The following is a 25,386-nucleotide window of genomic DNA, read 5'->3' as shown; positions in this document are numbered from 1 at the left end:
AGGCTACTGTATTATTCACATCACAATCACATTATTCATTGAAATACAATGTTTAAAAATATTTCATTGTTAAATCTTATATACATCACAATAGTACGATTCTTTTGATTTTGATTCCGGAACAATCTAGCAGCAATACAACAATCAGGAAAGTAATAATTAAGAATAGCAACAACAGTAAATACAGTACCTAGAAGAAAAATGGTCAAGTATACATTAATCATACAGCACATGCACTAAGGTGTTTGAAAGTGCTGTGTGCGAAATATTATCCTTGTATGCATGGGTGCACTGCGCACTTTTCAGAAAAATAAATGTTTATAGAACAACACAATACTGCCTCATCAAAGTTGGTATTGTGACTTTATACATGGTCAGATACTTGAACCAAGTTGTCATTATAATATCATCACTTCACCCAAATACAGCTCAAGTGGAGTTTAGAGGTTTTTGATCATTCATGCGGAGATTTCGTTTTTAGTCTAATCAATGATGATGCGTGTGTGCGTGCGTGCATGCGTGTGTGCGTGCGTGCATGTGTGTGTGTGTGTGTGTGTGTGTGCGTTTAGTAAACAGACAGGCAATAGGCCTATCATTCATAACCTGATTGGCTGGGGGAATTATCTTTTCCGGAGCTTAATCCTCTTGGTGTTGTCGTTCAAAAGCCTGATTGCCTGGGGTTGGGGGGTGGGGGGGGGGGGGGGGGGGGAGTGGCTGTTGCGGAGCCTCATGCTGCCTTGGGTCTTGTGGATGCCAAACCACTTGCCATATGGTGTAGCAGTGGTTCTCAAACATTTTTGTCCCAGGTTACCCCATTTAAATAACCTTTTCATCCACAGCACCCGACAACTGGCCGATGGATCCTATCTTGCACGGAGGTTCCACCAGCCCAAGATGGGCGAAGCCATCCAGAACCAGCAGCTCCGCTACGCCTCCTACAGGGTGCCGACGGCACTGCAGGGCAAGGACTCTGAGCTTGCGGTGATAAAGCCGTACGGGCCGCGCACGGGCCACTGGGCCCGTAACGCCCAGGGCGGGGGAGGGGAGTACGGGGACGACGTGTGGGCCGCGGAGCGGGTGCTTCCCCACGAGACGGTCCACAACCTCCAGAAGTGGACCATGCGAGACGATGTGGAGGATTTCTCGCCGCCGCCCCCCGGCATGGAGGCGCGGCTCCAGGAGCCGGAGTGGAACCCCAACCGGGAGAGGGAGACCGCCGCCGGGAGCTGGCATGAGAAGGTGAGCTATAACACACTGCCGGCCGGTAGGGTTGGGATCCGGAACCGAAGGAATCGGTAGGATCCAAGGTTTTTTTTCTTTTTTTATATAATTTTTATCCCACGATTTTGTAACCCATTTTTCACCCCTGTGTCATCTAAAGTGATCCTGGGCTCTACACACCCTCCACCAACCTGGGGAGAGCAACGGACTTGAACTCATGCTTCCTTCATGCCTGTGTGTCCAAGTTGCTCCTTTACACCTGACAGGGGGGAGTTTCCCTGATTGGACGTAGCGCGTGGAAGGAACATGTTATTCCAACCAGTTCCTTTTCCCCTCCATCAGGCGCCCCGGCTGGCCAGGGGGAGGAAGTTTAGAGACCAGGATTACTGCATGTTTTTTGTGAGGGTATCTACCCTAGAGGACATGGGGAGAACATGCAAACTCCACACAGGGATCCAACGTTTTTTAACTGGAATCGTTCTTCTTCTGTCACATTTGGAAACCGTTTCTGGAACCGGTTTCTATCACACTTGTCAGAGCTGGCGTGTGGACTTCACGTCTGCTACACTATTGCAATACTGGTGGTTCTCAAACCATGTGTACCCTCTCAAAGTTACAGATCTGTAAGGGTTCATTTAGAATCATCCTATAGGAGTTGTTAAAGGCAACCGTTAAGTAATCGGAATTGTTAAAAACCTAAAGGATCCCAACCCTAGTCAGCGGTCCACTTAATTAATTATCATACTTTCATAATTAATGAAAAAGAAACATCCCAAATATTTGTTTTTTACATTTAAAAAAATGTCTAAAATAAATACAATAATAAAAATAAGAGATTTAAAAGATCATAACTTCAGCTTCATAACCTACTGTATACTGTGTGTGTGTGTGTGTGTGTGTGTGTGTGTACAGGTGTACTCTATTAGGAGCATGACCACAGTGGGGGTCAGGACCAAGCGCTGGGCAGAGGGCATGGAGGACATGACACAGCTGGAGTATGTACACACACGCGCAGTCGCGCACGCACACTCACACGCACACACACACACACACACACACACACACACACACACACACACACACACACACACACACACACACACACACACACACACACCTTTTCATGTCAAGGACACCCAAATTGACACATATTAGCCTGCGGACCCACATTTGAAAAGGTGGTTCCGTGGACCAGAAATGTAATAAATAAATAAATAAATTAATTAATTTAAAATCATTCTAAATTGTCCAAACATTTTCATATTTATTCATAGCAGATGTACAAGCTTATAGATGTGCTATTTTTGAATAGCCAAAGTATAAGATATGGTTAAAGTTGTTAAAATAACGCCCCAAGGGCACCTGGGGGCGCAAAATATACACTACATGACACAGCTTTTTGCTATTAGGTAGGTTGTATTTAATTGTTTCATTTTTACAGGTTGTGTGATTACATGCAGGGACCTGAGTTTACAACAAGTTTGTGTAATTACAGATACCTGAGTTTATACCACCTGTGTGTAATTACAGATACCTGAGTTTATAACACCTGTGTGTAATTACAGATACCTGAGTTTATAACACCTGTGTGTAATTACAGATACCTGAGTTTATAACACCTGTGTGTAATTACAGATACCTGAGTTTATTTGTAACAGCTGTGTGTAATTACAGGGACCTGAGTTTATAGCACCTGTGTGTAATTACAGATACCTGAGTTTATTTGTAACAGCTGTGTGTAATTACAGGGACCTGAGTTTATACCACCTGTGTGTAATTACAGATACCTGAGTTTATAACACCTGTGTGTAATTACAGATACCTGAGTTTATATGTAACACCTGTGTGTAATTACAGGGACCTGAGTTTATACTGTATGTAACACCTGTGTGTAATTACAGATACCTGAGTTTATATGTAACACCTGTGTGTAATTACAGATACCTGAGTTTATATAACACCTGTGTGTAATTACAGGGACCTGAGTTTATATGTAACACCTGTGTGTAATTACAGATACCTGAGTTTATATGTAACACCTGTGTGTAATTACAGGGACCTGAGTTTATACCACCTGTGTGTAATTACAGATACCTGAGTTTATAGCACCTGTGTGTAATTACAGATACCTGAGTTTATATAACACCTGTGTGTAATTACAGGGACCTGAGTTTATATGTAACACCTGTGTGTAATTACAGATACCTGAGTTTATATGTAACACCTGTGTGTAATTACAGGGACCTGAGTTTATATGTAACACCTGTGTGTAATTACAGGGACCTGAGTTTATACCACCTGTGTGTAATTACAGGGACCTGAGTTTATAGCACCTGTGTGTAATTACAGATACCTGAGTTTATATGTAACACCTGTGTGTAATTACAGATACCTGAGTTTATATAACAACTGTGTGTAATTACAGGGACCTGAGTTTATATTAACACCTGTGTGTAATTACAGATACCTGAGTTTATATATAACACCTGTGTGTAATTACAGATACCTGAGTTTATATATAACACCTGTGTGTAATTACAGGGACCTGAGTTTATATGTAACACCTGTGTGTAATTACAGGGACCTGAATGAGACCACTGTTCTGATGAACCTGAAGAAACGCTTTGACCAGGAGCTCATATATGTACGTATGCTTCTCCAGGACCAGTAGAGTGCAATGCTTAATAGCAGTGGTTTTCACATCAAGGTCCATTATTTATTTGGCATTTGAGCCACGGACGGTGAATCTGATCTCAGGTCAGAATGGGTTATCCTAATGTCATCCTCTCTTCTTGTCTTCTCTCATTCCTTCCTGCATGCCACCCAGTCGTACATAGGGAGGATCCTGGTGTCCGTGAACCCCTACAAGATGTTCAACATCTACGGCACTGACATGGTGCTCCAGTACGAAGGCCATGGCCTCGCTGACAACCCTCCGTAAGACCTGACACTCTTTTTCTTTTTGTAAATTAACCCATTTTGACCTGAGATCAGATTCTAAAAATGTCTTATACATCCTGACAGTTTTCTGAAAAAGCTGTGTTTCTATGTCAGTCGTCCTTCGATTTTTCAAAAATAGCAGACCTACAAGCTTGTAGTATGAGCTTGTAGATCTGCTATTTTTCAATAGCTAAAGCATAACATAATGCTAACACCAAAAGGGGTTCCCGCCCAAAATGGATGCCCTTATAATTAATAATAATAAGACTCACACAAAAGCATAAAAAGAAGAAGACCTATACAAGCTCGAAAGTAACAGTTTTGGACACATTTTGACGGTACAGTATGTGTTTACCTTGCTTATTGTGCTGACTCAGTCGCTTTGGAATAAGAGCGTGGTGCTGAATGTCTAAATTGTTAATTGTAATTAATTGTACATGTGCCATTAGTAATTGCATAAATACATGCCCATGCTCACCTAGAACAGTAATTCTCAACCTGTGGGTCCCACACAATTTATCTTTCGCGGGGGGGGGGTCTCCAGATGACATTGAAGTGACAATGTAAGAACTTTTAAGACATTTTTAATAGCAAAAAGAAAAGAAAGAAAGGAAATCCATTACTGCATCAAAAGTAATCAACAAACATATACTACAAAAACTGGTCAAACATTGGCCAGATTATATAAGAATGAGGCAAACATTGTGAAAATAGCCAATCTGGAGATCGGCTATTTTCACAATCATATGTATCTGTGAAACAGTGGAACCGAGTCAAAGTAAATGTAATGCCTGAACAACTCCTACAATTACAAGTGTGTCCCCAGCAGTTCAAACATGCTCGTGTTGGTTTGGTCACGGCCTGAAAAGGTTCAGAACCACTGACCTGGAACAACCCAGGGCTTACGTAACGCTATAATTCAGGCTCGTTTGCCTCAGAGCTAAACACCTCTGATTGAGGTGACAGACAGACAGACAGACAGCTTGGCGCTGCAGCACTGTAGGTGTAAATACAGTCACCCTCTGGTGTTAGACACAGAGAGCTTCACGTTACACTGTTGATGGCCGGTTGCCAAGGGAGAGTTTGGTTATTGATTGCACAAGCACATTACATCTAACCAGTAACCAGAGAACCACCCGAGGTACACACACACACACACACATGCACACACGAGCACACTCACTCACGCACGCACGCACGTACAAACGCACGCACGCACGCACGCAAGCACGCACGGACACACACACACACACACACACACACACACACACACACACACACACACACACAGATGAGTATGTTTAGCTTACTTTAGCGTAGTTTATTTGGGGCAATTGTGTAGTAACATTAAGGTTATACAGTATATAATTGGCAATACAAAAACACATTTCTGACCAAAAAGGTATAGCTTATTTTGCTTATCCTTTTACAAAACAGTCAAAATGGAGAGAGAGAGTGTGTGTGTGTGTGTGTGTGTGTGTGTGTGTGTGTGTGTGTGTGTGTGTGTGTGTGTGTGTGTGTGTGTGTGTGTGTGTGTGTGTGTGTGTGTGTGTGTGTGTGTGTGTGCATGGGCATTTGCATGCATGTGTGTGTGTGAGTGTGCAAGCCTGTGCTCCTGTGTGTTACATTCACTAACATTGATGTGTTTGTGTTCCAGCCATCTTTTTGCCATTGCTAACTTTGCATACACCACCATGATGGACGCCAAAAGGAACCAGTGCATAGTTATCAGGTGAGATCACGCACACGCACACACACGCACACACACACACACACACACACACACACACACACACACACACACACACACACACACACACACACACACACACACACACACACACACACACACACACACACACACACACACACACACACACACACACACACGCACAAACAACATGTTTTTTATTGATTGTCTCTGATGTTTCACAGCCTTTTCACAGGTCCATTGCAGACACGTTTGTTTTAGCAAGACAAGTTCACACTCTCAGTCAGTGAGCCAGATCATTCATTCGGTCATGTAGCAGTTTAAACATCGTCGCTGTAGGGGGCACGATGGCACAGTCGGTAGTGCTGTCGCCTCACAGCTAGAAGGTTCTGGATTCGATTCCCGCTGGGGACGCTGTGCATGGAGCTGGGGGCGTGTTCTCTCCTCCGCGTCATCAGTGCCCATACCCGAGGCGGGGTTGGCAAAAGGGACTTTCTGTGTAGAGTTTGCATGTTCTCCCCGTGCCACCTATAGGGTAGGTATACCCTCACAAAAAACATGCAGTAATCCTGGTCTCTAAACTACCTCCCCCTGGCCAGCCGGGGCGCCTGATGGAGGGGAAAGAGGAACTGGTCGGAATAACGTGTTCCTCCTCCCACGTGCTACGTCCGGCCAGGGGAAATTCCCCTCCTGTCAGGTAAAAAGAAGCAGCTTGGACTCCTCCATGAAGCTTGGACTCCTCATGCATAGAAGGAAGCATGATGTCAGTCTGCTGCCCTCCCCAGGTTGGCAGAGGAAGTGTAGCGCCCAGGATTACATTAGATAATTGACACTGGGTGAAAAAAATGGGTTGCAAAATCGTGGGATAAAGATTATATAAAAATTAAAAAAAAACATTGTCGCTGTCGGGCAGAAACCTCTTATCTCCATATTCTAACGTGTTGTATGTTGTGTTTTTTCATAAATTAAAACTCTACTTGATTATATTACAGCGTCACACATTTGATCTGTTTCTTGTTTCATTCCAGTGGAGAGAGCGGCTCAGGAAAAACTGAAGCGACAAAACTCATCCTGCGTTACCTGACAGCCATACATCACAAACGCAATGTCACACAACAGGTATGTATGTATCTATGCACACAGACACATGTCTGTCAATCAATCAATCAATCACTCAACTTTATTGTCACAACACAGTTACAGGCTTAGGTTTTATACAGCAGCCTGACAGTTGCAAAAAAAAATCCACGTTAATCAATTTAGTTATAACACCCTCTCTTAATTAAACTAAACTTGAATTGAATTTAATTAATACCCTCTCCCTATCCTCCTCTTTCTCTTCTCCCATGGTGTTTGTTGCCGTCCTCTTCAGATAGAGGTAAGGATGTCTGTCTTCTTTTGTTTTTTAAACATATGTTTATAGATTTTTCTTTACAACAGTAATTTCAAAGCAATTATTCACATTATGTTTCCCCCCCACATCCCCATGGCAGCACAAATACAAAACATCAGGAAATGTCCATAAATACAGAACAAAAAATAAAAAAATAAATAACGACAACAAAAACACATTACATACAGTTAAACAAACAAATGCACAATTTCCCTACCCCCACCCCACAGCTGACTACTCCAATTAACCACTATACATCCAAAGCCTCTTCAATATCAATGAAGTCCAAGAACCTCTCCCATATCTTATAGAATACAGCAGGTTTCTTCCTAATTACATACATGGCTGTCTGTCTTTTAAGTCAGGGGTCTTCAAACATGGAGCCATAGGTGGCTTCAACGTCTCCCAGCAGCTCTTGGGGCTTGTCTTCAAAAGGGGTCCAGGAGGACCCCTAGTGGGTCCTCAGAGTTACTACAAGGGGGCCACCAAATCTTTGTTTGATAGGATATTATTTAGTTTATATGAACCTCTTTTTTACATTTGCCACATAGCACCCTTGCATCCATATTCCGGGGAGAACTTTAGCCAAAAATAGCCAATCTACAAGCTCAGGCATTGTGAGCTTGTAGATTGGAGCAAACCAAGTACAGAGTCAAAGGTCAGGTTTACTATTGAGGGTTTAGGTGGTTAAATGTCTGAAAATTCCCAAACAACCATTAATTTATACAACACTGATAGTCAGTGAAGTTATCTATGAAAGATAACTTTAACCCATTTTGAGCGGGAACCCCTTTTGGTGGTTACATACATTATGTTATAATTTAGCTAATGAAAAATAGCAGATCTACAAGCTCATAGCGCGCCACTTGAACTTGTTTTTAAGTCATCAACAGCCATAGTTGTCATGGTAACTGCCTGTCATCATGTCTGTTGTTGTCATGGTGATACTTTTCTCTCCGGTGATTGGTCAGATCCTGGAGGCCACGCCCCTGCTGGAGTCCTTCGGGAATGCCAAAACGGTGCGCAACGACAATTCTTCACGCTTTGGCAAGTTCACGCAGATCCACATGGAGGAGTAAGTACATCAGTGGTGTAAAGAAAATGTCATTAAGCATTTTACCTATTCATTCTGAGGTACTTTTTACTTTACCTTGAGTATTTCCATCTTTGATACTTGTCATCTTTAGTTACTAGTTATTTTACAGATTTAATTCGAGACATAGACCTGTTTCAGCTTTTCGAAAATAGCAATCTAGTAGCTTTCAGCGCAAGCTTGTGAGCTTGTATAACTGATAACTACTTAGTTTGGTACATTAAGTATTATTATGAGTATTGCTACTTTTTCTAAACAATCTGAGTAGTACTTCTTCCACCACTGAAGTACATGATCACTCAATCACTTGAATTAAATTAAACAAATTAAATTATATTAAAAAACCTTTGTTTTTGACTGGAGCTAATATGTGTCACGATACGAGGCAAGAGGTTTTCGGACCCAAGTGCAGGACAGAGGCAGAGAGGCAAAGTAGTGGAATTGCAGAAGGTTTATTACCAAAATCCAAAAACAGCAGGAACACGAGGCAAACATGAACTAGAAATAACCTGGGAATTCACTAGGAGCAAACACAAGTGACATAAAACAATGATCTGACAAAGGAAAAGACAAAACCAGGGGAGTATAAATACACAAAGACACAGGTGAACTCAACAGATAATTATCACAATGATTGGCTAAAAAGACTAACAAGACAGGGTGGAAACACTAGGGTAATCAGGGTAGGCTACTGGTGAGACATCACAGGTAACATGAGCAACACAGGAAACACTAACAGACTGCAAAATAAAAGCACACAAGTGTAAAGTAAAACCAAAACTAAGAACAAGAACACTAGCAAAACATAACACATGTCACGGACCGTGACAATATGGAATAATTATCTTAAATATTCTCAAGTAGAAAACAAACTTCAAAGCTTTCAAAATGTCTTTAGAAACTATTTAGAACAATGATTGCTTTCAGAAGTGGGTAAAACATGACTAAAATCAGTTGCTAAACGAAAAAGACAAACTTCTTGCAAACGAATGTGCTGATTATACAGAAATAACTCTTTCTGTATAACTGTTGATGTCGTTCAAACACCATTCTGCAGCACAGAGGAGGAAAAGAACACCCGGAGCCAGATTCCAAATTCATTAAATAGGATTTACAACCTCACGGTGCTTCGTGGCGCGCCACATTTTGAGCTTGTAGATCTGCTACTTTTGATACTTTCATGTGACGGTGTAGTGTGATCAGTTAGGGGCGTTAATTTACGAAAAACACAAAAAGTTTGAATACGGAGATAAGAGGTTTCTGCCCGACAGCAAAGACATTATGGGCTTATTTTCGTCACCGCTAAACCACTTTTGAATAGTTCAACTAGCCAATCTACATTGACACGCTGTGAGCTTGTAGACTGGCCATTTGAACTATTCAAAAATGTTTTGAAAAATAGTTAAAAAAAGGCAAAGTAGTTTAGGGATAAGGGCTTTAGCGGTGACGAAAATGGAGCCCAATATGTCTACAGAAACGTCTTATCTCCATATTCCATTTTGCTATATTATAGCAATATTATTTGTTTCAGAAAACTGTCTTAATTGGTTAACTGTTATTTTATATTTAGCAATTACAGGGTGACATTTCAAGCCCAACTCTGGAGAAGAGCATATGGGCTCGGCACGTCACTCTGTAAAAGGAATAAATGAACACACCTGTGTGAACTGAGCGGTGCAACTACACTTTTATTATGATAGTTACTGTACTGTACAGTTTTATTGTTAGTTAATAGTTATAGTGCTCAGTGTGAATGGCCCTGCTGAACAGTGCCACTTTTGGTGACCTAGCTGTTCATACCCCAAACAAACATACATACATACATACATACATACATACATACATACATACATACATACATTGCATAGTCCCCAGTGAATAGGCAGTTGGCCCTTCACTGGTAACCCTATTTTGGACTCATTTTAAATATAGGAAGGTATTGCGGGCAGGGATTTTTACCAAAAAGGCCCCCCCCCCCTTTTAAAATACACACACACATACATACCTACATACATACATTTCAGACGTTTTAGCAGTTTTTAGGACCCACTTTTAGGCCAGTGCACCAGAGCAAATTCTTGCCTTTTTTTAAACCCTACCCATTCCAACCAAATACATACATACATACATACATACATACATAGGGACACACACAGCCATTTATTGGAGCGGTGTGCACCGCTCAAAAATAACCGACAAAGAGAGCAATAGGCTATATTGTTGTTTCCTTTGATCTCGGTTCACTCCGGGGCCAGCAGCAGCTGCCTTCAAGAGTTATGATGTGCGTTGCTACTGCTACTCTTTGAACTTGCCTTTGTCAGATTATTTTAAGGTTTGAGAATCACTGTTGTATTATTAACCCATTCAATCCGCGATTGGTTTCACGGGGATCCCCAACAGAAGTTGTTGGGGACAGTACACACCTGTGTGCTCTCTGTTGATTTGCATTTTGTGGGTTTAGTTCGCAAAGATTAGCAATGTATGGAGAAGTATTGCGACTGCTGAGAAATGCATGACTGCAATTATTCTTTTTGGAGAGAGAAAGAGAGAGAGAGACGAGAAGTGACACGCAGCAAAGGACGTCAGGCTTGGGTATCAAAGCCGTTACTCGCTGCATTAGAGCATGTTGTATGCACCACTAGACCATTGGTACCCCCATGACTGCACATGATGTAGTTGTAGCCACCGGCCTTGTCATTTCATTCGCTGAACAATTATAAAGTGTAATCACCTCTAAAATGTCATACTCTCAGAATATCACTCAGGATTTGGCATTGTATTTGTTTGTCTGTTGTTGCAAATCGGTTGTAAAACTGTTGAGGATTCTAATTAAAAAAATGCCAAGGTCGCGGATCTACAAGTTCAAAACGTGGCGCTTCGCAAGTTCGCACCACAATTGGAGCTTGCAGATCTGCTTGTGTGAGGCTGCAGTATGATCACATTGCTCAGGCAATAGAAAACAGAGAAATGTGTGTAACGTGTGTAGAAACTATAAACCTTTGTGGAAATGAGCTGAATGAACCCATGAACTGTCTGTCCCCCCATTTAACCCCCGAAGGTCAGCCTCAACAACTGACTGGGAGGGACTGTTGCTATGGCAACACGGGGTCGCTATGCTATGGTTCTGTCATACTCTAGTTAACAGTGTTTCCATGGCGATAAAGTCCAGTGTGTTTAAAGGACATCATGCGCATTTATTATTTATTATGGGAGGAGTGAGGCGCTATTGCTTCTCGGTCAAATTGACCCCTGTTTAAGGGTAACAGGTGTGCTGGAGGGCGTGGTATAGCTTTAATTGTGAGTAGCATGCCCGCACGCACGCATGCACACACAGACACGCACGCATGCTCGCACGCACGCACACACACCGATCGGATAAAAATGCATTTTATTGAACAATACGGAATCCACGGGTGCTAATACCTGCCCGTGCAAAACATCTGTGACCTGGGTTGAGTACTTTATATTGGAAATCTTAGTGTTTATGTACAAGTTAAGTTTGTAAAGTTAACAAGGAGGGGAAGTACCGCTTTTCCTCGTGACGGACGAGCGTCATGTGAACCTTACATCATTACATTGAAATTTTGGTTAAATTGGGCTGGTTTAACTGTGGCTCAGGAGGTAGAGCAGGTCATCCAATGATCACTGGGTCGGCGGTTCAAATCCTGGCTCCTCCTGTCCACATGTCGAAGTGTCCTTGGGCAAGACACTGAACCCTACATTGCCTCCAATGAGTTGGTTGGTGTGAGCTTGCCACCATTGGTGTGTGAATGTGGGAAGTGAGGACGCTGGCGTCGACTGTTCGCTGCTTCACCTCCCAGTGTATGAATGAATGAACCATTGTAAAGCGCTTTGAGCACTTGGAAAGGCGCTATAAAATGCAATTAATTCATTATTATTATTATTATTAAAAATAAATCCAAGGTGTGTGGTAATGTTTCAGCTCGTGTCCATTACATAGCATGTATGAATACAATGTGAAAGCTACGTAGCTAGAAGAATGTAATGCTAACATTAGATACAGGATGTCACTAGTAATAACAGGGGCTCTTGTTTTAACTTGAAATTCATCCCAATATTCCTCCGGATTTTCACTATCCATTGTTTGTTTTTCAATCGGAAAATGATGGAATATTTTTTTCCCCAGTTTTGCAACGTTTATCCAATTTGCAGCCAAGAACACTGCAGCAGACATATGTACTGTGTGCATATGTTATTATCTTTGGCTTTTGTGCCTTTATTGATAGTATCAAGTGAAGACTGACAGGAAAGAGGGAGAGAGAGAAGGGGAGAGACACGCAGCAAAGGTCGTCATGAGGTCGTTATTGTCGGCAGATTTGCCACCCTTGAATCTGCATAGCTGCAGTCTGCATAACGCCTATTGCAGTAAACAACGTTAAAGTCACTTTGCCACTCGATTTGCCACTCACTTTATGCATGCACGTACCCTCTAGTGGGCTTAATGCTGACATTGTCCTCCACTCTCAGATAGGCTGAGAAGTTGATCTCCTGCTATAGCCTACTCACAGAGAAGATCCTATAGGATCATTACACATGTATGACCTGTTACTTCACTCGCACTCGCCACCATGTTAATGTGTGTGTGTGTGTGTGTGTGTGTGTGTGTGTGTGTGTGTGTGTGTGTGTGTGTGTGTGTGTGTGTGTGTGTGTGTGTGTGTGTGTGTGTGTGTGTGTGTGCGTGTGCGTGCGTGCGTGCATATAGGGGTGTGATCAGTGGTGCCATCACGTCTCAGTATCTGCTGGAGAAGTCCCGCATCGTCTTTCAGGTGAAGCACACACACACACACACACACACACACACACGCACACACTTACACACTTAAATAAGCACCGACTAAAGCGGGTAGGGGTAGAGTCTTCTTACACCTGACGAGGTGAGAAAGAGGGCACCTGGGACGAGAGATATATGAATATATTAATCAATCAATCAATCAATTAATTAATTAATCCAGTGGTTCTCAACCTGTGGGCCGGGGGCCACAGGTTGACAGAGAAACTTTCACTTCCATATTAATAGAGAAAAAATACTATAAACACATATCATGATCATTGAAAAATAAAATTGAAAACATAATTTATGAAAATGTAAAATCAAGTATAGAAACCTCATTCACTTGAATGGAGCGAAAACTTCACCCCCCCCCCCCCCCCATTGCATAATTATGCATATGCCCCGAGGCGGACAGCCCAGCGCAGTGGTATATATTAGTATCGCAACACGAGGCTAAAGGGAAATAGCGACAACTGCTGGCCCATTAATTAGAACTGCATTCTGATAATCACTTCCTATGGCCTCTCAAAGGCCATATACGTGCCAAGAAGCGGCAATAAGACGCCCATACTCCAGGTTGTCTCTTCCTGGTTTTTAAACAGCTGGTGGATGGAAATGACGCTTGCCAACTAACTTGCAGCGACAGCAAAGCGTATCCGTTTGTCTGCCGACGCGCCGTCAAGTTGCAGCCTCGCGCAAGTGTCATTTCCATCCACCACAGCTGTTTAAAAGCCCGGAAGAGACGCCTGGGCTAGGCGCTTCTTGCGGCTTAAGTGTGCTCACACCCAAATGCAGCTGAGCTTCCTTTCTGTCTGGTGTTGCGGTCCAGCGGTTGTGAGACTAGTACACAACACACACACACACACACACACACACACACACACACACACGCACACACGCGGCTAGCCACACTGTAAAATCGATTCAGTGGGGACAGCTGGGCTGGGGACACATGACAGCCAAGTTCTAGTACTAATTAGTCATTATGTAATTGGTCAAGCCGAGTTAAATCGGCCGCCGACCACCCACCCGCCCTACCACATCCATTCAGACATTCAGCCAACTACCGTAGCTTATATCTATACTGTACTGTATATGTATCGTTGTCGGGCAGAAACCTCTTATCTCCATATTTAAACCTTTTATGGTTTCTTTACATCTACTTCAGTGGTTCTCAACCAGTGGTCCTTGAGGAGGTTCCAGGTGGTCCCCAGCTAAATGATGGGAGAGTTGGTAACCAAATGGACCCTTATTGATCTTTCTGTGTGTGTGTGTGTGTGTGTGTGTGTGTGTGTGTGTGTGTGTGTGTGTGTGTGTGTGTGTGTGTGTGTGTGTGTGTGTGTGTGTGTGTGTGTGTGTGTGTGTGTGTGTGTGTGTGTGTGTGTGTGTGTACATGGGCACATGTGTGCGTGTTGGCAGGCCAAATCAGAGAGGAACTACCACATCTTCTATGAGATGCTGGCAGGTCTTCCTGACCGTGAGAAGCGTGAGCTACACCTGCAGGCGCCGGAGACATACTTCTACCTGAACCAGGTACATTAACACGTGCACGCTGCGCACGCATGCACAGATTCTGAACCATTGATTGTATACTGTTATACGATATATTAAAAAAATGGCTTGTTCATGCCATTGTGGTCCTTTGCATTCAATTCATCAATACATTAATATATATTTAAATTGTATTTCCTTTAGAGGATAGCCCCTTGAGATGTATCATCTCGTTTTAGAGGGGGTCCTCGGGCACTACACAATGAATACAGTACATAGACAAAACAATACATTAAACATGTTGACACAGAACAATACACTTACATCAACAAAACCTAGATGCTCTCCAAACCACTCAAACACTACATCAAGACCAGAAGCAACTGCACTGAAACACCTAACAAAATACTAATAGTGATAATAATGAAAATAATAAAAATAAAGATCAAGCTAAAAAGAATAATCAAGCATTCAAGTACACACCTCTCTCCAAAAATCAAAAACTAGTACAAATGGGTTTCAGGTCTACAAGCAAAGAAGCCTTGAAAATGTTAAATGATGTAATTGATCTCAAAGAAACAGACAAGTTCTTATTTATTATATGATTTAAAGATATAATGTACAATACAATCAAATATATCACCAATACTAGTAGGAGCAGTAATAGTCTTTAAATGTTTAATCGTGCATTAACTGCATTTATATAGCGCCTGTATCCAAGGCGCTTTACAATGATAGCACATTACATCAACACGTTCACACACCGATGGCGGAGGAAAACCATGCAAGGCAACAAACCTAAGCGGCCGCTCTACCTCCTGAGCCACTGCCGTCCCCAGTTTGTTGACGGAACAACATTGGTGGGTAATTTATTTGGCCAAGCTACTGTAGAAGAACATGTCATGGCATTCCACATTTAGTAGAATGAATTCATCCCTGTGTTTGTGTCAAATCCGGGGGGGAATGACATCAGTGGATTGGAGCTCCCTCTGGTGTTGTGCCCGTGGGCGTTCCTCACTCTTTTGAAGTCAGACAGGTATAGACACTGCAGGTCCCTTGAGTGTCTTGACGACCAGGCCCATTGCAAGTTACTGTCCTCACACACACACACACACACACACACGCGCGTGTGCGCGCATGCACAAATCTCACATTTGTGTGTGTGCGTGCATACGTGTGTGCGTGCGTGCAGGGAGGAGACTGTACCATCGAGGGGAAGGACGACAGAGAAGACTTCCGGCGCCTGCTGAACTCCATGGACATACTGCACTTCACCCCCCAGGAGCAGAGCGCCATCTACAGGCTGCTGTCCTCTGTGCTCCACCTGGGCAACGTCTACTTCCAGCCACACCAGGTACTGTACTGTACACACACGCTGCTCACTGCAGGCATGCATTGAATGCTTTATCCCATTTAGGCCTGACGTCGAAATAAAATGTCTACTCTGAAAGAATATATATTCAAAGATTTGTGCCGCATTTTTACGATTTTTCAAAAATAGCAGACCTACAAGCTCGTAGCGCGCCACTCAGTGGCGTGCTATGAGCTTGTAGATCTGCTATTTTTCAATAGCTATAAAGTATAACATAATGCTTAGTTAAAACACCAAAAGGGGTTCCCGTCCAGAATGGGTATAGACAGAAATGTGACCAACACGGGTACACAGTCAAGACATCATTTTGTATAAAGTCGTCAGTGAGTGCCATCTCCTTTCCATGAGAAATGTGGCCTCCTGAATTGATTGATGGCCCCAGGCCGAGAAGTATAGCCAAATTAGTTTTAAAAGAAGCCTGTGATCCACACTTTGGTGCCAGAGAATGAGAATGTCCCCATGTTTGTTCTATAGGTGGGGTGCTACCAGTTGGTTGTTGTTACTCCCTCTAGTATTGTCATTTGTCAGCTAACACAGGGAAGCCACCAGAACCTTCCCTGGGACAAACTCCCGTATGGCATCCCATGACTGTATCACTTCTTGCCATAGCACTTGACGACCTTGCAGGCTTATGCAAATGTCAAAATTGTATTCAGATAGCATGTTATCTATAGACAGATGCCAGGCTCATTTGTTGACCTGGCATTGTATAGTTTGTATAGTTCAATGTACGGATTATTAATATTTTACTGTTTAGACTGATTCTTGGTTTACCTATGATCCTAGATTACTATGCATTTGATGTGATTACCTTGTGTTTACCTTGCTTACTCTAAGTTGCTCTGGGTGAAGAGTGTCAGCTAGATGACGTGCACGCAAACAGCCACACGCGCACACCCAAGCACGCTTGCAGGGATGCACAATGCAACGCGTGCACATGCTCCAACTTCAATAGGTTCAGTCATAGTATGACTGAACCTATTGTCTGTTCAGTCATAGTATACACATAAAGTGACAGTGCCAGTGTAACGGGAGCTTGACATCTGACAGTCTGACAACATGGCGAACGGTTTGGGGAGCCTCATGATCGATGACCTTGCTGTGGAAAGTGTGTTCGCTGGTTCATTCGATACGGTGGTGTCGCCTGCCTGATGCTATAGCGTATAACGGCGTGAACATGTTGTGGCCTGCAGGGTGGTGGTGTTAATTTTGACAGCTAATTTTGATTTAGTCTTTTGAATAAAATGTCATAGTTTTTGTTTTAGTCATCTCTCATCTGAAAAGTTGTTAGTCTAGTTTTAGTCGACTAAATCTACTGTCGATTTTGTTGCCAAAATGATTTTTTTTTACAAAGATTCGACTAAAACCCCCGGACACCTGCCATAGCTGTCTGGGCTCCTAGGCTCGTAATCCAGCCTGACAGCGAATCGCGGGTTCAAGTCCCAATCCGGACGACCTTTGCTGCGTGTCACCCCCATCTCTCTCCCCTCATTTCCTGTCAATCTACTGTATACCTATCAATAAAGGCATAAAAAGCCCCAAAAAAGAGACTAAAAAAAGACTAAAACCAAAACATTCTAGATGACTAAAATATAACGAAAACTAAACAAAACTTGTATTCAGAGATTTCAGAAGACTGGTGAACACTGGTGAATAGCAAGGGCAATTGCATCATGCCATCAGTAGATTAATGGGCTCTATGCACATGCATGTACGCCATTCCCTACTTCCTTCACAGGTGTTACCGATGATACTAATGAAGGCTCTGTTCCATTCTGGTCAAAGTGAGTCAGTGGGTCTCAAAGTGTCCTTGAGTGGGTTCCAAATGGACCCGTATGGGTGTGACTCTGAGAGTGTACAAATGGAACCAAAATGTGTTTTGACGAGATGCAAATTGCCATGGCTCCGTGGTGTGTGGCCGCCAGCCAGGCAGCAAAGGAACAAAGTCCCTCAACAATCTCTCATCACATTTACTGACAATCAAGGTCAGAGGTGACAGTTCAGACATGTTGCCTTGGAGTGCTCGGGGACATGTGGCACAAACGGCGAAGCCCAAGGGAACGACAGCCTGGGAGAGGGACAGGTTGAACATATCAACAGATACTACCGCCAGCTGGCCTGCAGTATACTCTGAGGACATGACAAAGCCCCCAAGAGGACATCAAGCAAACTGTTTATAGGCCTCATTCACACATATCAAACGGACATGCTCTGTTCCGTCCGTGTTTCATGGCCGCCTCGATGCTTTTCCAATGGAAGTCACGTGGTTTTTGGCCAAACACTTGTGTTTGATGGGGGGAGTGGGGCAATCAATCACAAATGCTATGCATATCCTTTGTGTGGACATAAATAAATGGTTAAAATGTGTGTGTGTGTGTGTGTGTGTGTGTGTGTGTGTGTGTGTGTGTGTGTGTGTGTGTGTGTGTGTGTGTGTGTGCGTGCGTGCGTGCGTGCGTGCGTGCGTGCGTGCGTGCGTGCGTGCGTGCGTGCGTGCGTAGGCTGAAGGTCAGGAGGTTGCTGCGGTAGTGAGTGCTCAGGAGCTCAGGGTGGTGGCAGAGCTCCTGCAGGTGTCGCCTGAGGGCCTGCAGAAAGCCGTCACCTTCAAAGTGACAGTGAGTAGTGCACACACACACACACACACACACACACAGGTTTGACACAACCCCTTTGAAGTTCAAAGGGATCAATTAAGAGCTCCTTGTATAGGAAGCGAAAGAATGAAATAAAGACCTGCAATGATGGCAGTGACGAGCAGGGAAATCACCCAGTAAGGCTTTAAGTTTCAAAAGACTAATGCGTTTAGTTGGTTTAGGCGTTTAAACAAAGGGCAGTTTCCCAGAGGAAGCGCACCTGTTCTTTTTCTTTCTTTAATGCATGACAGAGATGTGTTCTTCCCCCAGGATACCGTGAGAGAGAAGATCTACACACCACTGACAGTGGAGAGTGCTGTGGATGCCAGGTGAGCGAGTGAACTAGTGAGCGAGTGTGTGCCTGTCTGTACCAATCTGGGAACTCATTCAGTAAAAACAATGAGGAGAAAAGGTCCTCTGTTTTTACCTCTGTGGGGGCACCACCTCCTTTTACAATTTACAATTTACAATTTAGGCATTTAGCAGACGCTCTTAATCCAGAGCGACTTACATTTAAGCAAGAACAAAAGCATGGGAATACATCACATAAAAGCATTTATCATGAGACATGCGTAAGCTAAGAAGGTAACAGTGGAATATCTATATGATGAAACTATACATACACTATACATAATAAACTATACATATTCACTACTATGCTATACATATGTACTATGGCGTGCTATGACTATATACAATACAATTATAGTGCTGTCTACATAACATGCTATAAGTCTGTGTCAAATGCTATCTAAGCCAACAGAAATGCTATCTAAGGGGTTAGGGTAAGTGCTATGGGCCATGATGGAGTCTGAAAAGGTGGGTTTTCAGGCTACGGCGGAGGATTGGGAGTGATGCTGCAGTTCTGACTGCAATGGGAAGTGCATTCCACAGTTTTGGAGCCAGAAGGGAGAAGAGTTTGGGACGTGTGGAGCGTTGTCCCGGCGTTTTTAGTGAGGGTACTTCCAGTTTCCCTGCGTTGGCTGATCTGAGTGCGCGGGAGGGTTTGTAGGGTTCAATCATACTTATAAGATATGGGGGAGCCATACCTTTGGTTGCTTTGAATGCCAGCATCAGAGTTTTGTATTCTGTGCGGGCAGCGACCGGGAGCCAGTGGAGGGAGCGGAGCAGGGGGAAGACATGTGAGAACTTTGGCTGGTTGAAGACCAAGCGAGCTGCTGCATTTTGGATCAGCTGGAGAGGCTTAAGTGCACATGCTGGTAGGCCAGTAAGGAGGGAGTTACAATAGTCGAGTTTTGACAAGACTGTTGTCTGGATTAGGAGCTGGGCTGATTCCTGGGTGAGGAACGGTCTAATTCGTCGTATGTTATAGAGTGTGAACCTACATGATCGAGTGACAGCTGTGATGTGAGCTTTGAACGAGAGCTGACTGTCCAGGACAACACCAAGATTCCTGGCTGTTGGGACAGACGTTACCAGGGCGTTGTCTACGGAAATAGTTAGCTCCCGCATAGGGCAGGACTTAGCTGGGAAGAAGAGAAGCTCAGTCTTGTCTGGGTTCAGCTTGAGGTGGTTGGAGGACATCCACTGTGAGATGTCAGCCAGGCATGCAGTGATGCGCTCTTCCACCTGAGTGGCAGAGGGGGGGAAGGATAGGAACAGTTGTGTGTCATCGGCGTAGCAGTGATAGGATATATTGTGAGCAGAGATGATAGTGCCAAGGGATTTAGTGTACAGTGAGAAAAGGAGGGGACCAAGTACAGATCCCTGTGGGACCCCAGTTTGGAGGGTTCGGGGGGATGATAACAGATCTTTCCAGGAAACCTGGTAGGTCCGGTTGGTGAGGTAGGAGGAGAACCACTTTAGTGCCGTTCCACCGATGCCTAGATCCGCTAGGGTGTCTAGGAGCAGCTGGTGGTTCACTGTGTCAAATGCTGCCGATAGGTCTAGGAGAATCAGTACTGCAGAGTGGGAAGCAGCTTGGGCAGCATGTAGTGCTTCTGTGACTGCCAGCAGGGCAGTTTCTGTGGAGTGGGCCTTCTTGAATCCGGACTGGTTGGGATCCAGCAGATTGTTCTGTGAGAGATGGAGAGAGAGCTGGTTGGAGACAACACGTTCAATGGTTTTAGAAATAAATGAAAGGAGTGATACCGGTCTGTAGTTCTTGACATCTGAGGGGTCAAGGGTTGGTTTCTTGAGGAGTGGTATTACTCTGGCTGACTTGAGGGCAGATGGGACGCAGCCTGAGGTTACTGAGGTGTTGATGATGGAGGTGATGAAGGGGAGCAGATCAGGTGCGATGGTCTGGAAGATTGGAGACGGGACAGGGTCAAGAGGACAAGTGGTAGGTCTAGAGGATGTTACTAGTTGTAGAACCTCGTCTGGGGAAAGAGGAGAGAAGGAGGACATGCATGGTATGTTGGGGTTAGTGTTGGTTGAGTCAGATGCCACTTTATGTGGGAGGGGAGGAAAGGAGCTGCTGAATGTGCCTGCCTGCCTGCCTGTGTGCATGCACGCGCACGCGATTGTTTGCACGGGCGTGAGTGTGTCAGTGTGTGAGTGTGTGAGTGAGTGAGCGAGTGAATGAGTGTGCGGTCATTTGACAGGGTGAGTATACGCCTCTAGGGAGCGAAGTGGGAAGCTTGAAGAAGCTTCTGTCAACCTAATTAAACGATACACTTCACCTTCTGTCTGTCTGTGATAACCTTGTGTGATAAGCATCCATTCATTCGGGACACGCCTGGCACCACTTTTCATTCATCATGTCCTTCCATTCCAGCGTGTGTCCCCGCGGGCCTCCCCGCACCCCCCTTTAACCACTTAAACCCTTTGCGTGTCTGGGTGAATGTCGTCCCCCCCCCCCCCAGAATAGGTGCAGAAGGTTGGGAGGTTCAAGTGGATAAAGCATATGACACCTTAAAGCACTCTATCTCTCAGTGACAGCCGTTGATATGTTCCGCTGTTCTCTTTTTTTCTTCTTTTTTTTTGCCGCGGGGAGACGACATTACGGCACATGAGGGGGACGAAGGACGCGAGGGTATTTCTGATGATGTCCTCCTGTTGCCATAGAAACGCCATGCAGTTTGGCTGCATGCTGCGCATCCATAGAAACCCATGCCTTGTGTCGTCGTGTGTTTCCATAGAGACGCCGTTGCCAAGATCCTGTACTCGCTGCTGTTCAGCTGGCTAACGGAGCGCATCAACGGCCGGGTCTACCCGCGCCACGAGGCCCTCTACATCTCCATCCTCGACATCTACGGCTTCGAGGTCCACACACACGCACACGCACACACACACACACACACACACACACACACACACACACGAGCGTGCACGGCGCACACCTGCCGATATCACTCACGGATAAAAATTCTCAGTCACCACGACTGCTTCCAGTCATGTGGATTCCATATACTGTAGAAGCCAGCATGTCTACTCTATATGGAAGCATGTTGCACAGCAAAAGTAGAAGATTGATGTATTCATTCATTCATTCATTCATTCATTCATTCATTCATTTGTTTGTTTGTTTTAAAGATTACAAGTGGTCTAAGTTTCCACCAGCTCATGGTCAAACTTTCAATATGGATGGATGGATGGATAGATGGATAGATTCATATTTTTTTGTATGAATTTCATATCAAAGTGAAATTAACTGATCCACAGCGACATTTAAATTGACTATTTTCACTATGTACACACAGTTTTCCCTCAAAATAAAAATACCTAATAAGATTAGTCATATGGACTTTATTTGTCAAATATGTGATATGGCGAAGATTTGTATTCTTACACATTTTCACAATTATTGTCAATTGTCAATTTAGTAGATTTAGTAGAAAAAATGATTAAAATTTAGTAGATCAGCTATTTTCGAATAGCTTAAATATAAAGCTATTCTGTCCCTGCAGGGGTCCTTGAAGGACAACTATATATTGTGTCTCCTGATAGATGTTTTTCAGGACCATTTTGAAAGAAACCAGTGATACACATAATCATTTAATGGATCATTTCAGGGCATTCCACATAAGGTGTGTGTGTGTGTGTGTGTGTGTGTGTGTGTGTGTGCGTGCGTGCGTGCGTGCGTGCGTGCGTGCGTGTGTGTGCACGTGCGTGTGTGCATGCGTGTGTGTGTAGGAGCTGCAGGTGAACAGCTTTGAACAGCTGTGTATCAACTACGCCAACGAGACCCTGCAGTTCTTCTACCACAGGGTCAACTTCCAGGAGGAACAGGTCAGCACTCAGCACGAACACACGCACGCACGCACACACACACACACACACACACACACTGTGGCAAACCAGGGGAAACAGCCAGGCCTATTCCCCACAGAATGAGGCTGGGGGAGGTGATAGAGGGAGTATATCACCCTGATTGATTGATTGATTGAAATATTTATTAACAGTTTGCAGAATTTACAGTACATTTCAAGCACAAACTCAATACAAAGACTGTTAACTGTGAGTGGACGACCCAATTAAACAGGGTCCACATTGTTCAATTCATCAAAACATTTAGAGACATACAAATAGACATTTCTATGTAGCTAAAGAACAGAACAGGAATTCATCATATAGGAAGCAAAAAGGGAAAAGATACATATACAGTGAGGGGAGATGGGGATTCAGATTTTACAGAGGCCAGTTTCGAATTGCAGCCATCCGTAGGTGCCCTTTGAGAGCGGTTTTGAAGGAGTCAAGGGATTCACATGTCTTAATGACTGTTGGTAGGGCGTTCCACATTTTGGTGGCATAGGAGCGAAAATAATTGAGTCCCTTGTTTGTGCCGAATCTGGGTTGTACATGGTTTGTTGCACTCCCTCTGGTGTTGTGGGTGTGGACTTCGTTTACATTAAGGAAGTATTTAGACATGGGTATCTTGGTGGTGTATCGAATCTTGTGGACCAGACCCATTGCAAGATGCTGTACTCTGTCGTCGACCCTAAGCCATCCCAGCCTGTCAAAGTGGGCAGGGGTGAGGTGGGTTCGGGGGGTGAGGCCAAGTAGGAGCCTGACCAGTTTGTTTTGGGAGGTCTGGAGCCTTGTTTTAAGGGCCTTTGAGGTGCTGTGGTACCAAGAGGTGGATGCATAGTCAAAGAAACCTTGTACAAGGGCTCCTGTTAAGGTCTTCAAGGTGTTTTTGCTGACCAGTGAGGAGATCCTGTAAAGGAATCTTGTTCTTTGATTGACTTTTTTGATTACGTTGGTGGCCATTTTATCACCGGAAAGATTGGCCTCCAGGATGGAACCTAGGTAGGTAATTTGATCTTTTCGTGTGATAATATTGTCACCCACTCTAACCAAGAAGCCATCTGCCTTGCTGAGATTACTATTTGATCCGAAGAGAATGCATTCAGTTTTTCCCAGGTGTAAGGATAGTTTGTTATCAGCGAGCCAGGTGCAGATTCTACCGAGTTCAGAGCTGAGGGTCTTTTCAACCTGCAGTTTGTTCCTGTCCGAGACCAGCAGTGTCTGCGAACAGGAACAAGTTGCAGTCACAAGCTGATGTCATGTCGTTAACATATATTAGGAACAGTAAAGGCCCTAGTATGCTTCCTTGTGGGACGCCACAGCTCACTGGGAGGGGAGGGGACAGTGTTCCGTTCACCTCCACCATCTGTTCTCTCCCCTCCAGGTAGGATTGCATCCAGCTCACTGATGTGCTATCATAACCAATAGCTTTAACCCATTCTGACCGGGCACCCATTTTGGTGTCAGCATCATGTTATGCTTTAGCTATTGAAAAATAGCAGATCTACAAGCTCATATCGCGCCACCGATTGGCGCGATACGAGCTTGTAGGTCTGCTATTTTTTTTAAATCGAAGACACTTTTAGAATCTGATCTCAGGTCAGAATGGGTTAATAATGAAACTGTCAGGATGTAATAGACATTTTTTGAATATGATCTCAGGTCAGAATGGGTTAAGCTTGTTAACCAGTATGGAGTGGTTCACGGTGTCAAAAGCCTTTTGGAGGTCCAGCATGACCATGCCGCAGTATTTTCCAGCGTCCACCTCGTGTTTGATGTGGTCGCTCAAATAGAGGAGGCATGTGTCAGTGGAGTGGGATGTTCTGAAACCAGATTGGAACTCGTACAGCAATTTATTAGTGGCAAGATACTTTTCAACCTGTTCATAGACTATTTTTTCCATCACTTTTGAGATGGAGCTTAGAATAGAAATAGGGCGGTAGTTGCCGGGTTCTAATTTACTCCCTTTGCTATGGAAATGGCTGAGTCTCTGAGAAATTTGGAGGGAATATTGTCATGGCCAGTGGCCTTGTAGGGTTGGAGAGCACTCAGTTTTTTAAGTACCTCCTCAGTTGTTACCATTGCCATTTTAAAATCATCTAGGTTTTTGTTGATGTGCTCTACACCAAAACGCCCAGAGTGGGAGGGCAGTTGTACAGGTATTGCAGCCAATGGGAGCCTGGACATGGACGCACCTGCAGCCAGTGAGGCAATCACCAGAAGCTGTTAAAGAGCCGACACCCAAGCTGTCACACACACGCTCGCATCATGCATGTACATGCGCACACACACGTGCACGCACGCACGCACACAACACCTAATGGAGTGGCGCTGAGCAAATGGGACTCCGGCACTGATGCCCTGCTGCTGTACGACCCCAAGGAGCCTTCAACCTTCTTCTCTGCACGCTGGAACACCACCACCGGACCTGGCCTTTGCCGTCTGCCACAGTATAACGACACAGAACCGGAGAGACGCATGCGTCCTCGACAGGCTCCCCCGCTCACACCACCGACCTTCCGTCATTAAAG

The 25,386-nt window shown here is 44.2% G+C and overlaps 1 protein-coding gene across 1 annotated transcript in view; it reads left to right on the top strand.

Annotated features, from left to right (window-relative positions):
- The window catches only part of myo15ab (myosin XVAb), a gene marked incomplete at both ends in the record, with an annotated part of 142,713 nt that overhangs the window by 11,186 nt on the left and 106,141 nt on the right, over positions 1-25,386 (top strand). The window contains 14 exons of the mRNA XM_083764426.1: positions 840-1,239; positions 2,134-2,216; positions 3,802-3,865; positions 4,049-4,158; positions 5,819-5,893; positions 6,901-6,991; positions 8,237-8,340; positions 13,082-13,145; positions 14,570-14,683; positions 15,834-15,995; positions 18,512-18,625; positions 18,914-18,972; positions 21,748-21,871; positions 22,742-22,837. Of these exons, the coding sequence (XP_083620552.1) occupies positions 840-1,239; positions 2,134-2,216; positions 3,802-3,865; positions 4,049-4,158; positions 5,819-5,893; positions 6,901-6,991; positions 8,237-8,340; positions 13,082-13,145; positions 14,570-14,683; positions 15,834-15,995; positions 18,512-18,625; positions 18,914-18,972; positions 21,748-21,871; positions 22,742-22,837 (1,660 nt within the window). The remainder of the gene's footprint in view (positions 1-839; positions 1,240-2,133; positions 2,217-3,801; positions 3,866-4,048; positions 4,159-5,818; positions 5,894-6,900; positions 6,992-8,236; positions 8,341-13,081; positions 13,146-14,569; positions 14,684-15,833; positions 15,996-18,511; positions 18,626-18,913; positions 18,973-21,747; positions 21,872-22,741; positions 22,838-25,386) is intronic.

The sequence above is a fragment of the Protomyctophum parallelum genome (genome assembly GCF_964188405.1).
Source record: "Protomyctophum parallelum genome assembly, chromosome: 5".
In the NCBI taxonomy this organism is placed as follows: Eukaryota; Metazoa; Chordata; class Actinopteri; order Myctophiformes; family Myctophidae; genus Protomyctophum; species Protomyctophum parallelum.
Note: the sequence above shows the minus strand (reverse complement) of the source record. Positions and strands in the feature narration are given on the sequence as shown.